General features: G+C 45.6%; 1 protein-coding gene and 1 long non-coding RNA gene across 3 annotated transcripts in view; one reads left to right on the top strand and one right to left on the bottom strand.

Annotated features, from left to right (window-relative positions):
- Positions 1-2,619: 2,619 nt before the first annotated feature.
- Positions 2,620-5,815, bottom strand: PRR18 (proline rich 18). Its single transcript, XM_074188011.1, has 3 exons — positions 5,743-5,815; positions 5,261-5,651; positions 2,620-5,228 (listed from the first exon to the last, which is right to left on the bottom strand). Exons 1-3 carry the CDS (start codon positions 5,813-5,815, stop codon positions 4,898-4,900), a joined length of 795 nt encoding a protein of 264 aa, XP_074044112.1. The 3' UTR covers positions 2,620-4,897.
- Positions 5,003-15,222, top strand: part of LOC141488175 (uncharacterized) — a 33,355-nt gene continuing 23,135 nt past the window's right edge. For both annotated transcript variants that reach the window (XR_012468601.1, XR_012468600.1), the window contains exon 1: positions 5,003-5,087. This is a non-coding gene — a long non-coding RNA (uncharacterized LOC141488175). The remainder of the gene's footprint in view (positions 5,088-15,222) is intronic.

Consider the following 15,222-nt stretch of genomic DNA (forward strand, 5'->3'; position numbering starts at 1 on the left):
ATTTGACAACCATACAAATTGCTCTGTCAAGTTTAATGGAAAATTATCTGGCTAGGCCTAGATTATAGTCAACATCTTTGAAGGAGATCTTAGAGTCATCCCTGGTCAGAGTTCATCCCTTTCGCTTTGTTTACTGGGTTGAGTCAAGGAAATATAAGAGCTTCTAACCCTTTGAAAAACTCCCTATGGATTTATATTAATTTTTCCCCTTAATATTTCCAAACTTTTAGTAAAATAAAAATGAGATTTTTTTCATTTTTATTAACTTTCAACCATTTTAATTTGTGTATAAAAATTAAAATTGTAACTGTTATTGGATACTTACAATGTACAAGGTCTTGGTAACACAGAGACATAAACCAACAAAAACCCTGCCTTCCAGGCACTTGGTTGGTTCTTATCCTTCGTTATTAAAGAAGACCAAAACGACATCTCTATATTAGAACTGAGTTACAATAGGTCAGACTACATCTGATCAGACCAATGTGAGCTTAGAATGTTCTGTCACAGATTGGGCACACGTAGTCCATGTGAACTCCTGGATGATTACTCTAAACTTACATATCTCATGTTTCCTTTGAGCTGCTTCAATTTTATCTTGCTCATAGTGCACAACACCCTCTCTGATGAGGGCACGTCTTGCTGAGTAATCCTGTACTAATGTATTCCATGCTGAACAGGTACTTAAATTCTACTGAGACGATATAATACATTCACAAATATGTAGAAGAAAGAAAATTGAGGGACAGAGAACTAATATTAGTTTTCAATGGGAGGAGGAATCTGAAGAAGTTGAAATCACACCTGATTTGAGCCTTCAAGGAAAATGAGGATTTTAGGATAAAGATTATGAGATTCTGTGATTCTCTTCATAAGTAAATGGAGGCAGGAGATGAAGTAAAGAGGCTGTAGAACAGTTTAGCAATTCAGTTAAGTCTGTGAAGAATCCTAAGAAATAAAACTGGAAAAATTAATAGGAGTCTGGTTTTGGAAGACTAAGGAATGTGATATTTTATTCTGTAAGCAATGGGGAGGGACATGATCAATTGGGAAATTCTTTGGAGAAAGGTTTATGTTGACAGCTGTGTGAAGGACTGATTATACAGTATAGGCTTCAAGATGAGTAATTTCTCATAGTTTAATTTTTTAATTTTTTGGATTTATACTAAAACTTTGTTCTAGTCTTGCAAAATCTCATCAAAATGCAAAAAATATTCATTATTTTATTTGCTAAATATGAACTATAATTACTTATTTTAATTTTATAACATTATAAGACCTGTAAAGATGTCCAGACTTAGTGAAGGGAGAAAGGAAGAACATGCTGAGCCAATCCCATACTGAGGAAATTCAATTTTCCAGCATAATTGTAAGCAACTTGAGAGCAAGGACCATGTCTTATTCTGTACTTTCTATACCTAGCACAGGTCTGAACATTAAAGAGTTCACCAAATATTTGCTAATTGATTGAGGAAACTTGAGGGGGGGTACTCATTTCAATACTTTGTGATCTCAAAGATGGGAATCTCCATTAATGAAGCAGATTTTGTAACCACTCCATACTTTCTCATTTTGTGCAGTTCTTTTGAATATTCTTCCATACATCTTTTAAAGAGGATTGACCCAATATGCTCTAGAGTTTCTCATGTTCTCCCTACATGCTAAAATTTCTGGGTTGCCCGTGTAGCCCTCAGGTTGTCCATATAGAATCATTTTGGTTTTTGCTTTGCAGCTGACTCAACTCTTTTTCTGATCATACATTTCTCTTTTTTTTTTAGTTTTTGCAAGGCAAATGGGGTTAAGTGGCTTGCCCAAGGCCACACAGCCAGGTAATTATTTAGTGTCTGAGAGATTTGAACTCAGGTACTCCTGACTCCAGGGCTAGTGCTCTATCCACTGTGCCACCTAGCCGCCCCCTGATCATACATTTCACAGATCACCTTTTATACAATTTTGTGTGCACAGACCATCCATCACACATCTCTTCACTATCTCTTTGTCTCATGATTTTGACTCTTCAAAGACTGTGGTGTTCTCTGATTCACAGACTTATAATACCATAAGCTTGAGTATAGCTAGCCAGTTGTGCTTCTATCCTCTCCTCCACTAGATGAAAACAGTCACAAGTACAGGAACATATCTTCCATTTACTGTGATACTATCCCCAGTATCCACTACAATGTTTCTTCAATAATGCAGATGCTAATTTTTTGGAAGGGGGTTGGTGGAGGATCACTTAAATAAAAAGTCAGTTTGCTTTTATTTTTTTAAAAGAGAAAACTATAGCATAAAACTTTCTAAATACCAGCTTCTAACAATAAAAATGAGAAAACAAAGATCATTATATTGATTGATGATTATATTGAAAAGCAAAAAACAACTTTTTAGTTGTATGACCTTGGATAAAATTAATTTAATTTCCCTAAATTTCCCTAATTTCCCTAATTCTCATTTTCTACAATTGTAAAATGGCAATGATGCAAAATTTTTACTTTTGACCTCAATGGGTTGTTGTAGGGAATTAATGAGAGACCATAAGCAAAATGTTTTGTAATTATGCTTTGCTATACAGATGTTTGTTATTGTTATTATTAATAAACAGAATATATATACACATTTAAATTTGATATCTTGAATTGTTTGTTGATAGAGTGAGAGAAAAGAAAAAGGGAACTTGATGTGTATATTGAAAACTGGGAAGAGAATAACAAAAAATAAACCAATACATGCAAAAATACATATGGAGGATGATACAAAAACAAAATGACACGTAATAGACAAGGGCTTTCATAAAAAAATTTTTAAAGCAAATCAGGATCATACTGTTTGTATTTTTTATGATTGCATTTTAAAGCTATAGGCATAAATGAAACATTATCCATTGATACCTGCTATCAATCAACCAAATCAATCAATCCATCAAATTTTACCATTTGTATAAAATTAAGGTGATCTTGGATCTGACACCATAGAGGTATTTGCATTCTGAAACTACATAATCAAGTCATCCTTGACCCTGGCCCTATGTTCTAAGGCTCTGTTTTGCTCCACAAGCATAGTAGTTGTGAAAATATATTTGTTTGTTTGATCTACAGTTGCATTTAGGAGTTATAGATTTTGTTTTAAATGCTGAATTTCCCCCGGGGCTATTTGAAACAGGCATTTTAGGAAAGGAACTATGTATGTCTTCTTGCTTATCCAAACTTGATAGACTTCACATTGTATTTACAAAATAATCTGAAACTGTCCCATAGAGAAAGATTTTATTTTTCAAGAAGCCTGGATCTCATTTTCTTAAGCAATGGACCTGCAGAACTTAGCAGGTAGTTGATCTAGTTCACTGTTAATTCAATATTTCATGTCTTATGCCTAATACTATTTGCATCTGATCCCTTATCTTGAAAGATCAAAACTGCTGCAATTTTTCTAAATTCGGGGGGGAAAATGTATGGTTGTAGTTTAAAACAGAGAAGGCTTACAACACTATTTTTAAAAGGATGTGAAACTAGCTACTGTTCCAAGTTTTATAGATGAGTCAGAAGTTGAAGGAAAACATTGTATTGGTCTTATATTATTCAGGCCTTATCTAATTACCCACATTTTATTTCCTTTTCAATTTTAAAGTTAGATAAACTCAAATGCTTAAAAGATGGATGTACGTGATATGTATTAGCCATAAACCTCAAGTTGGGAACTAAGAATGTATGGACATTGAAACACGAAGCTATTTAACCATTTATTCAAATAATAAATAAAAATGTTCTTTTTGAATGTAGTGTACAAATGTACAAAATCACTATGATATTTACACAGTGATTAAAAATGCTAAAAACACATACAGATGCTTCCTCTCATCCCAACTTTAATTCACTCTCCAAATAAATTTCTCTGCAAGACCAGAACATTTTGTCCTGTGTCCCAGCACAGCTGAGTGCATTTTTTTCTTCCCCATTCGGTTACCCTTTCCCCTCTAATACAAAAGAGATTTTGTGAGCACTTCAAATAAAGACTATGGTCTTCACAAAAGCTGACTCCACATCCCCCTCCCTCCTGAGGCCAGAGCTTGGAAAACAATTCCAGTAACTGTGTTTCAGGAAAGACATGTGTGTGTATGTGTGTGCACAGCATACAGAAAGGCCAGCTCAGAGGAGAGAACAAAGCAGATGATGAATCACCTGTTGTGTATCAACAAAGTAACATAGCCGTGAAAAGTATTGGTTCCCCATAGCCTACTCTTTCTGGGGGTTCTATCCCTATTGCCATCAGAGGTGGATTTGCCTTTGAATTTCCCAACCCTACAAATGCCTTCCCGCTCCCGTTTTTCCAGTTTCTGGGGAAAAACCAAATCCAGATGGATCAGCTGTAAGGAGATGGAGCACCAGTTCGCCGATTCACCCCAGTTCAGCAACAGGCTTGTCGGGGAAGGAAGAGATAGAAAGGTCATTCCGAGCCGGCCTGCAGTTAGCCGCTTCCAGCTCTCTCCAGCATCTACTGACTCACAATCCGGCTTCCTGCGCTCTCTCCGGCAATAGACACTGGAATCCGCAGCCCACCTCCCGGGGGAGTGCGAAGAGGCTGCGGGCTTCTTTGCCCCTTTAGTTGCTGCTTGCCGGGCAGGAAGCCCGTGTAAATGCATCTTTGTGGTGGGCTTTCACAGCATGGGGGGGGGGGGGGGGGAGGGGGGCGATGCTGTCTAACCCCGGCAAGAGCCCAAAAGGGGACGGCGGGCTCCTCGGGGCAGGAAGACCGGCACGGGTGGGAATGGCGAGGGGCAGATGTCGGGTTGGGAGAAGGGCGCGGGCCGGGCCCGGGGTGCGCGCCTGGCATGTGCAGGGTCCGCTCCAGCGAGGCACGGCCCGGCGCGCCCAGGGAGCGAGGGGAGGGCGGGCGCGCCGCCTCAGAGGGTGCCCAGGTGGGGCAGGGTCTCCAGCGCCTCCGCCCGGTCCCTGGCGGCCGCCGCGCTCTCCACGCCCCGCAGCCACTCGGTGCACTTCCTCACCAGGCCCTCGTCCACCGCCTCCGCCTCCTCCTCGTACTCCACGTCGTCGTACTTGTGGTGCTCGTTCAGCAGCGAGATCTTCAGCAAGGTCCGTAAGTCCCCGGGGCCCGGGGGCGCCCCTGCCCGGGGCGGGGCGCCGAGGGCGGGCGCGGCGCCCGGGAGGACGGGGGGGCTGCGGCTGCGGGGGGGCGCCGGGCGCCGCTCCCCGGGGCGCCGGCGGCCGCGGCGGCCGTGGCCTTGCGCTGGCCCGGGGCGGCCCCCGGGGGCGCGGCCTTGGCCCGGGGGCAGGAGGCCAGCAGGCGCTTGGTGTCGGCGGCGGGCGAGGGGAAGGGCCTGCGCGGCCGCGCCAGCAGCTGCTTCTCCAGGTGGCGCCGCTGGATCACCAGGAGCGCCTCGGGGGTCAGGCTCAGCGAGAAGCGCACCGCCTCCTCCGGCCCCGCGGGCCCCCCGGCCGCCAGGCTCTCGCAGGAGCGGGCCGGGCCGGGCCCGGCGCGGGCGGGGGGCGGCGGCGGCCGGGGCGCGGGGGGCGGCGGCGGCCGGCCCGGGGCCCTCCCGGCCACCGGCCTCTTCAGGGTGGCCGAGGGCCAGGAGCCGGAGACCAGCGTCTCGGGCCGCTCCGGGGGCCGCCGCTTCTTCTCGCCCGCGGCCGCGGCCGCCGGGGACCCCGGGCCCGCGGGACCCTGCCCGGCCGGCTTCCGCGCGGCCGCCGGCTTCCTGGGCAGCTCCCGCGGCGCGGCGGCGCCGACGGCGGGGGGGCGCGGCGGCCCCGGGGCCCGGCGGCGGCGGCGGCGGCGGCTGGACCGGAGGGAAAGGCATGCTCGCGGGGGGTCCTAGTCCTCCGAGGCCAGCCGGGGCAGGCGGCGCTCCCGGGCCGGGCGCCCGCGCCGCCCGCCGCTCCTCGCCATCCGTGGCCGGGACTGCCCGCCGCTGCCCCGCACGCCCCCCGGCCCGCGCGGCGAGATCGCGGCTCCGCACAGCCGCGGCCCGAGGGCGGAGCGGCCCCGGCGCCCCTCGGATCCCCCCGGGGCCCGGGCCCCAGCTCCCCGGGAAAAGCTCGGCCGCGGCGCCCGCAGTCCCGGAGAGGTGCCCAGAGACTCGCCCGGCTCGCGCGCTCCGGCTGAATGAGGCGCGCTGGGCTGGGCTGGGGAGAGGAGGCGAGGAGGAGGAGGAGGAGGAGGAGGGAGAGGGGAGGAGCAGGGGGGAGGAAAAGGGAGGAAAAGAGGAGGAGGGAGGGAGAGGGGCAGGGATAGAGAGAGGAGGGAGGAGGGAGAGGAGGGAGAGGGGCAGGGATAGAGAGGAGAGAGAGGGGCAGGGATAGAGAGGAGGGAGAGGGAGAGGGGCAGGGATAGAGAGGAGGGAGGAGGGAGAGGAGGGAGAGGGGCAGGGATAGAGAGGAGGGAGGAGGGAGAGGAGGGAGAGGGGCAGGGATAGAGAGAGGAGGGAGGAGGGAGAGGAGGGAGAGGGGCAGGGATAGAGAGAGGAGGGAGGAGGGAGAGGAGGGAGAGGGGCAGGGATAGAGAGAGGAGGGAGGAGGGAGAGGAGAGAGAGGAGGGAGGAGGGAGAGGAGGGAGAGGGGCAGGGATAGAGAGAGGAGGGAGGAGGGAGAGGAGGGAGAGGGGCAGGGATAGAGAGGAGGGAGAGGGGCAGGGATAGAGAGGAGGGAGGAGGGAGAGGAGAGAGAGGGGCAGGGATAGGGAGGAGGGAGAGGAGAGGGGCAGGGATAGAGAGGAGAGAGAGGGGCAGGGATAGAGAGGAGGGAGGAGGGAGAGGAGCAGGGATAGAGAGGAGGGAGAGGAGAGAGAGGGGCAGGGATAGAGAGGAGGGAGGAGGGAGAGGAGAGAGAGGGGCAGGGGTAGAGAGGAGGGAGAGGAGGGAGAGGAGGGAGGAGGGAGAGGAGGGAGAGGGGCAGGAATAGGGAGGAGGGAGAGGAGAGGGGCAGGGATAGAGAGGAGAGAGAGGGGCAGGGATAGAGAGGAGAGAGAGGGGCAGGGATAGAGAGGAGAGAGAGGGGCAGGGATAGGGAGGAGGGAGAGGAGAGGGGCAGGGATAGAGAGGAGAGAGAGGGGCAGGGATAGAGAGGAGGGAGGAGGGAGAGGAGCAGGGATAGAGAGGAGGGAGAGGAGAGAGAGGGGCAGGGATAGAGAGGAGGGAGGAGGGAGAGGAGAGAGAGGGGCAGGGGTAGAGAGGAGGGAGAGGAGGGAGGAGGGAGAGGAGGGAGAGGGGCAGGGATAGGGAGGAGGGAGAGGAGAGGGGCAGGGATAGAGAGGAGAGAGAGGGGCAGGGATAGAGAGGAGAGAGAGGGGCAGGGATAGAGAGGAGGGAGAGAGGGGCAGGGATAGAGAGGAGGGAGAGGGGGCAGGGATAGAGAGGAGGGAGGAGGGAGAGGAGCAGGGATAGAGAGGCAGGGATAGAGAGGAGAGAGAGGGGCGGGGATAGAGAGGAGGGAGGAGGGAGAGGAGAGAGAGGGGCAGGGGTAGAGAGGAGGGAGAGGAGGGAGGAGGGAGAGGAGGGAGAGGGGCAGGGATAGAGAGGAGGGAGAGGGGCAGGGATAGGGAGGAGGGAGAGGAGGGAGAGGGGGGCAGGGATAGAGAGGAGGGAGGAGGGAGAGGGGCAGGGATAGAGAGGAGGGAGAGGGGCAGGGATAGAGAGGAGGGAGGAGGGAGAGGGGCAGGGATAGAAAGGAGGGAGAGGGGCAGGGGTAAAGAGAGAGGAGGGAGGGAGAGGAGGGAGAGGGGCAGGGATAGAGAGAGGAGGGAGAGGGGCAGGGATAGAGAGGAGGGAGAGGAGGGAGAGGGATAGAGAGAGGAGGGAGGAGGGAGGAGGGAGAGGAGGGAGAGGGGCAGGGATAGAGAGGAGGGAGGAGGGAGAGGGGCAGGGGGTAAAGAGAGAGGAGGGAGAGGGGCAGGGATACAGAGGAGGGAGGAGGGAGAGGGGCAGGGATAGAGGAGGGAGGAGGGAGGAAGAAAGGAGAAAAAGGGAAGGAGGGAGAGAAGCAGGGATAAAGAAGAGAGGAGGGAAAGGAGCAGGAATAAAGAGAAGAGGGCAGGGATAGAGGAGGGAGGGAGGAGGGAGAGGAGGGAGAGGGGCAGGGGTAAAGAGAGGAGGAAGAGGAGGGAGAGGGGCAGGGGTAAAGAGAGGAGGGAGAGAAGCAGGGGTAAAGAGAGAGGAGGGAGGAGGGAGAGGAGGGAGAGGGGCAGGGGTAAAGAGGGGAGAGAAGCAGGGATAAAGAGAGACGAGGGAGGAAGAAGGGAGAAAAAGGGAAGGAGGAAGAGAAGCAGGGATAAAGAGAGAGGAGGGAGGAATGAGGTGGAAGGGAGAAGAAGAGGACAGGAGGAGAGAGGAGGGAGAGGAAGAAGGGGAGGAAGAGAAGCAAGGATAGAGAGGAGGGAGGAGGGAGAAAGAAGAGGAGGAAGGGGAGGAAGAGAGGAAAGAGGAGAGGAGCGAAGGGGAGAGGAGGGAGAGGAAGAAGAGGAAGGGGGGAGAGTAAAGGGAGGGGAACAAAGGGGTAAGAGGATGAGGGAGAAAAGAGAAGGAGGAAGAGGAGGAGCCCCAAACAAGAGTATTGGCTAAAAGGACTAAGCACCCAGAAGTCTTGGTGGATATTTTGCTTTTCACATGACCCAAACTATTGAATGAATACCAGGGATGATGGGAGAAGGGGCGCATAAAATACAAATCATGGATCCCAAGGGGAAAATAGTGAGACAAAGGCAACCCAAACTAACGATAAAGTGATGCTAGAGCAGGGTGGGAGGGAGGGAGGAAAGGGCTTCTTGAATTCTCCAATGAAGTCTCCTTGATCAACCAAGATGTTGAAAAAAAGATGAGAGGGAAGGTACTGCCAAACAAGGCTATTATTACATCAGAGCATAGTGTCATTGAGGGGAAAAGTAAAGTTGTTTTTTTTATAGTTTCTAATTATTTGGAGTAATAACATGTGGGAGGAAATATTCAACCTGAGTAATTAACCTTTTGATTCCACTTTTATTTTCAAATCAAACTGTTTCCTTATTTAATCAGCATCAATGCACTGTAAAAAATAGTTGAGTTCTGTTGCTGAGTGGTGTAAAGATAGATAAAGCATTTATTAATCACTGGGTACCAGGTTGAAGGGAATCAGAGAACCTACCTTTAAATTCTGGCCCTGTCATTTGCTGTCTACATAACCTTAGAGATCAGCACAGTGCTTAGCATACTGTAGGTCCTTAATAAAATAATGACTGATGGACCTTGGACAAGTCTCTGAGTCTTTCTTTTCTCTGAGCCTTGAAATGAGGAAATTGGACTTGATGACCTTCAAGGTACCTTCCAGACCTTGATCTGAAATTCTACTATCCCTACTCTTATGCAGATGATTGTATCCTATCATGCTTTTATTGCCTGCTTCCTATGGGCAATGAAGTAGATGGAAGAGTGAGGGAAATAGAGTCCATAGGACCACTATAAGGAAAGCAGAATGTGAAAAAGTGAGTTGTTCATTTTTTCCTTATCTCTGTCCAGAGGTCAGAGATTATGGGTACAGAACATTGCATGTATGAGTAGGCAGAATGTCCAATGGCTTAATTTAATTATTTTTGTTTCAAAAAAGAATTTAGTGAAATGTAGGGTAGGGCATCTATAAGAAAATGACTAAAGGGAAAAGACATTAATACAGCTTGTTGGATTTTATTTATTGTTGGTTTATTCTTCCTCAACAAGCAAAGACAGTCTTTTGGGGGGGGGGGGGGTGCAAGGCAATAGGGTTAAGTGGATTGCCCAAGACCACACTGCTAGGTAATTATTAAGTGTCTGAGGTCATATTTGAACTCAGGTACTCCTGACTCCAGGGCCAGTGCTCTATGCACTGCACCACCTAGCCGCTCTGAGCAAAGACAGTCTCAACAATCGTTTTGGAAGATATTGAATTTCACATTTTTCTCTTTCCCTTCCTTCCTTTCCCCTCTCCCCCAAAGAGAGCAATCTAATGTAGGTTATACATGTGAAACCATGTTAAACAAATTTCCATATTAATCATGCTGCAAAAGAAGAATCAAAAGGACTTATGTTTTTAATGAGGTATTTTGGGTGACCTGAATCTGTGATTTCAGAAGTTCAGGTGATTCAGGGCATGGAAATTCTCTCCACCAACACAGAAGCATAAGTTCTAAGTGACTTACAGTCTTAGAGGGTTATAATCAGGGAGCACTGAAGAGTTGAGTTCTTTGCTCCCGGCCTTGTGACTAATAACTAGATTGTAGGATTTGAACTGAAGCCTTTTCAGTATCCTCTACATTAGGGTGCCTTTCATCATCATTATTTCATGAGATAAACTCTTTCGTGTGTGTGTGCGCGCGCGCGCGTGTGTGTGTGTGTGTGGTTTTTTCCTGAAATAAAATCTTGCTTGGAATTTATATTATAGTTATAGGGACATGTGTGAGAAAACAGAACAATTACTCTAAGGTACATTAGGAGCCTCAAAATGAAAAGCAGATGAGATGAAACCATGTAATTAGGCCATGGGTTAGGAGGCAGCATTTGGAGAGAACAAGGAGATAGAAACCTATGGAGTGCAGTCATGCCTTTTGTAATAAAGACCTATAAGGTGGGGCTATGAGCGACCCAGTGACTGGTCCATAAGAAGGTCTCCATGTTTGTTGAACAATGACATTAGGTGAGGGGAGATATTATTGAGAGAAGTTGGAGACTTTTAGGAGTCAAAGTCAAGACATGCATGAACAAGCATATTGATATCACATAAGATGGTGTCATGGAAAAGAAGCACAATGTTTCATTCGTGATAGCATCTGACAACACAGTGGGAACTCCCTGATTTTTTTTTTAGGTTTTTTTGCACGGCAAATGGGGTTAAGTGGCTTGCCCAAGGCCACACAGCCAGGTAATTATTAAATGTCTGGGGTCGGATTTGAATTCAGATACTCCTGACTCCAGAGCTGGTGCTCTATCCACTACACCACCTACCCACCCCTCCCTGATTTTTTTTTTATTGATTAGCTGGGTGATTTAAAGCAATCTGCCATGTGCCAAAACACTGTGTTAGGAATGGAGAGACAAAAGTGAAAATCCTGCTTTCAAGGATTTGCTGAGGAGGAAACATACGGGTGTATGTGCTTGTGTAAATATTTACTTATGTGTGTATCTGCATTTCAATGTGTTCACACACATACAAGATATATCTACATGGTAGATACAAGGTGATTTAAGAAGGGAAGACACTAGGCAGCTAGGTAGTTCCTTCAAGAAGGAAGGAACTAGACAAGAAAGGCATGACAGACAGTGCTAGATAGCATTCTTTGCATTAGAAAATGGATCTCTGGACAATATAATGGTAGTAATAGCAATAATATAATAATTATTTTTAATTTATTTATATTATATTTTATAAAACTTTTATTATATATAAGCATTTAATAAAATTTATTTACATAGTACTATGGGTCAGATACTATGATAAGGCACTTGGTTTTACAATTATTATCTCATTTGATTCCCCTAATAACCCTACAAGGTGGTTGATATTTTTATTCCCATTTTACAATGAGGATACAGGTTAAACAGGTTAAAGTGACTTGTTCAGGGTCACACAGCTAACAGGTATCTGAGACCAAGTTTGAATCTAGGTCTTCCTATTCTACTGTACCACCTAGATGTCTAATATTCATCAATGATAATGATTAAGATACAAGTATATCATTGACAAAACTTCAAATGAGAAGATGGAGAGAATGGTGGCTTGATGGACTAACAGTGAAGAGAGATAATCAGGGATACCACTTCTACTGCCACCTCCCTCCTTCCCATGGAGGGTGGCAAGTATTACTGTCAGGGGTAGGGAGAAGGATAGTATGGCAGTGGTTTCTATTAGAACAGGGGTGAGGACCCTTTTTCTGCCAAGGGATATTTGGATATTTGTAACTGCTATATTTGGTCAAAATTTAATTCACCCCAGAAAAACTCCTAGATTTAATGAATTTCAAGTCCTGCCTGTAGTTGCCAATGGAAGCACCAGATCAGATTTCTAGGGCCTTATCATTAATCAGACTTGCCCCACATTACAGCAAGGAGGCAGAGAGAAGAATTTAAAAATAAGTGAGAACAAAAGAAAGTTTGTTCTTAATGAAATGGGGGGGCAAAAGAGGGGAAGGGGAGAAATCATCAAGGAGATATTACAAAGAAGTAGAATGAGAGAACTGAAAATCTGAAATGATCCAACATCGTATATCCACATTAATAGATGCACTTATGTGCATGCACAAACACATATGTCTTGTCTGGAAAAGTAAATTATAAACTACTTAAGGACAGAAGTCATGTTTCCATAATTGATATCCATTCATATTAGGGAAAGCCTGGAAAATTGGAGGCAGTTAAAGTCCTAACAATAAAGAGAAATACATTCCCCTCCACCAGTATATTTTTTCCTCTGTATCTTATATCTGTTTATAGGGGATGGAAAAATATGAAGGTTCAGGTAGGAGCAGCAGTGGTGAGTTATGAAGAAGACTAGAACAGAGTAAGAGGCAGAAAGGACTAAGAGTAGGGTCTCTGAGGAGCCACCAGGGTCTAATGAGAAATAAATGAGTCATACTCACCAACCAACCCACCACCCTTTTCCTCATCTCCCGGTAGTCACCAAAACTTGAAAGAATCCTTGCTTCCTCTTACGTCCAGAAAAGAGACAGCATTCACTAGAGGGTCTCTAGCATCCCTAACTGTTAGAAGGGTATAGAAGTCCCTCCAAGCAGAGGTGAAAGTTTGAGAATAGGTCTTTTCTATGGTATGTCTGTGCCAAAGGCTTCCTAGAGGTGGCAGTGTAGGTCCTTGACCCTGGTGCTGATCCTCAGAACTCTCCATTCAGTGGCAGGTAGTCTAACCTACAAAGGATAACTAGGATTGTAGTAGAAATAGACAAAAACCCATGGCTTAAAGTTAGGAGCAAACCTCTGGAGTTGAATTTATTTCTCTCTGTGGCAGCATTTGAATGCAACATGTAACAGACCTCATTACAGAGACCCACCAGAAGAATGTTCAGATAATAAAATTTACTTCTTGCAGAAGCTAAGAGGAGAATATAAATTAACTGGAAACAAGAAAGATGGCTGAATCTATTATTCTTGCAGGATTGTGTAGCAGAGCAAATACTATATCCAAGAAACATCAGAAAAGTGGTAACCATTTCTTTTATTGAAAGGGAGGAAGTAAACAGCTGATACTAGATTACTTTATAATTAGTCTGAGTTTTAGAGCCTCATTTCTTGTGTTACTGCTTGGGACAAGAACTGACTTAAAATAGGCTATTTCTTTTCATCCTAAGGTCACTAAATCTAAATAAAAAGGATTTGGTTTTTGTTCAGATCTATTATCTTTTCAGGAAAATCCCAATATGGAAATTCTACCAAATGAGCAGATCTGAAATTCTGTAATTTATGATCTTACTGAGTCGCCTGGAGGCACCAATAGTGTAAACAATTTGCCCATAGTCAGACAATTAGTAATTTCAGTGGCAGAAGTGAAACCAACTCTTGAGAACTCCAAAGTCTGCCCATCTATCCATTACACCATTCTCTCATCTAAAAGGTATCACTTGAAAAATAAATTTATTTTTCATTTTGACCTGAAACTTCTTTGACATTGTATGGGTTTCAAATGTTCTTCCTTCAATAGAAAAACTAATTCATTCTCTCTCTCTCTCTCTCTCTCTCTCTCTCTCTCTCTCTCTCTCTCTCTCTCTCTCTCTCTCCCTCCCTCTCCCAGTCATCCCAAGTCCAATGGCAATACAAAAGTCAGGATGACTGGTTATGGTCTGGGACATAGTGGATGACCTTTATGTCTTAGATGTCTGACCAAGCTCTAAGGGTTCCAGAGAGGTACTGGAATATATTTTACTCATCTGTTCATTCTTCTGGAGGAAGTCTTCACCTACTTAGGTAGACATCCATCTAATTCATTGACAGGTTCCCTTCAACCTGGTTTAGCACATCTGATAAAATTATTTATTAGAGTGTATTTGCTGCTTGGAACAAACTTCTCATTTGTCCATTCCACCATGCTTGGGGTAGACATTCCCCTAACTCATCAACATTTAGTATTGCTAAAGTAAGTTTAGAAATAAATGGTTTAAAAAAAAAGATTTTCCAGAAGAATTCTATTATAAAAAGATAAACTACATGTTGAAAATATTTCACTCCCCAATAACAAAAGAATACTTAAGATTTGGAATTCAGGTAAACTATCTCGATATTCAATTGAAACCAAAGAATGTAGTGACTATAAATTGTAATTGCTGAAATTATAAGCTATTCAAGCTTCTAGAACGATGATCCTTTTTTTTTTAAAGAAAGGCCTGTGTATCTAATTATATTAAGGTGCCTGAATTTTTATTACCTATCACACAAAACTGTCATAAGGGAAACAATTTTGTTGTTCCATTTGCCATAATTAAAGTTCCCTGGAGTCCTGGCCACAGTAGCCAGCAGCTGCAATGGTATGGCAGAGGAGTACCCAGCTTAAGCAGAGAAGATCAGAGACCAAGCTAAAGAAAGAGTCAAGGAACAGGAAGAAATAGAGACACAAATTTTCTTTCCCTACAATTGGGGTTCTTCACCTTTTTGGAAGCTTGATGGAGTCTAAGGACTCCTCAGAATATTGTTCTTTAAATGCATAAAGTACAAAGATTACAAATCAAACCAGTTATGTTGATGTAGTTGTCATAAATTAACCAAAAAAAAAAAAAGTTCATGGACTCCAGGTTAAACTTCACCCTGGCCCAGGTGAAAGCCACCCAACTCATGGAACTCATGAAGAGAAAAATTAGAGTTTGCTCCTCCATATTACAATCCTGTTCCTAATTAAAGGTCAAAAACAAGGAAGAAGTTCACCTGGAAGTTTCATCAGCAATGAAGTTTCCACTGGGTAATATGAACTTCATCCTCAAAGGACTTGAACTCTTATTAAGGGGCAGCTAGGTGGCACAGTGGATAGGTCACTGGCCCTGAGTTCAAATCTGGTCTCAGACACTTAATAATTACTTCACTGTGTGACCTTGAGCAAGTGCTTCACCCATTGCCTTGCAAAACCAAAAAGAAAGAAATGTTATTTAGGAGATATCATCACTGTAAGAACAGAGCCCTCACAGATGCCTACTGAGGCTTTTTGAATAGAGAATTTCACAGCTGGACCCACAGAAATACTTTTATTATACAATTTATTACTATTCTTATACAATT

The sequence above is a fragment of the Macrotis lagotis genome, chromosome 5 (assembly GCF_037893015.1).
Source record: "Macrotis lagotis isolate mMagLag1 chromosome 5, bilby.v1.9.chrom.fasta, whole genome shotgun sequence".
NCBI classification, from domain to species: domain Eukaryota; kingdom Metazoa; phylum Chordata; class Mammalia; order Peramelemorphia; family Peramelidae; genus Macrotis; species Macrotis lagotis.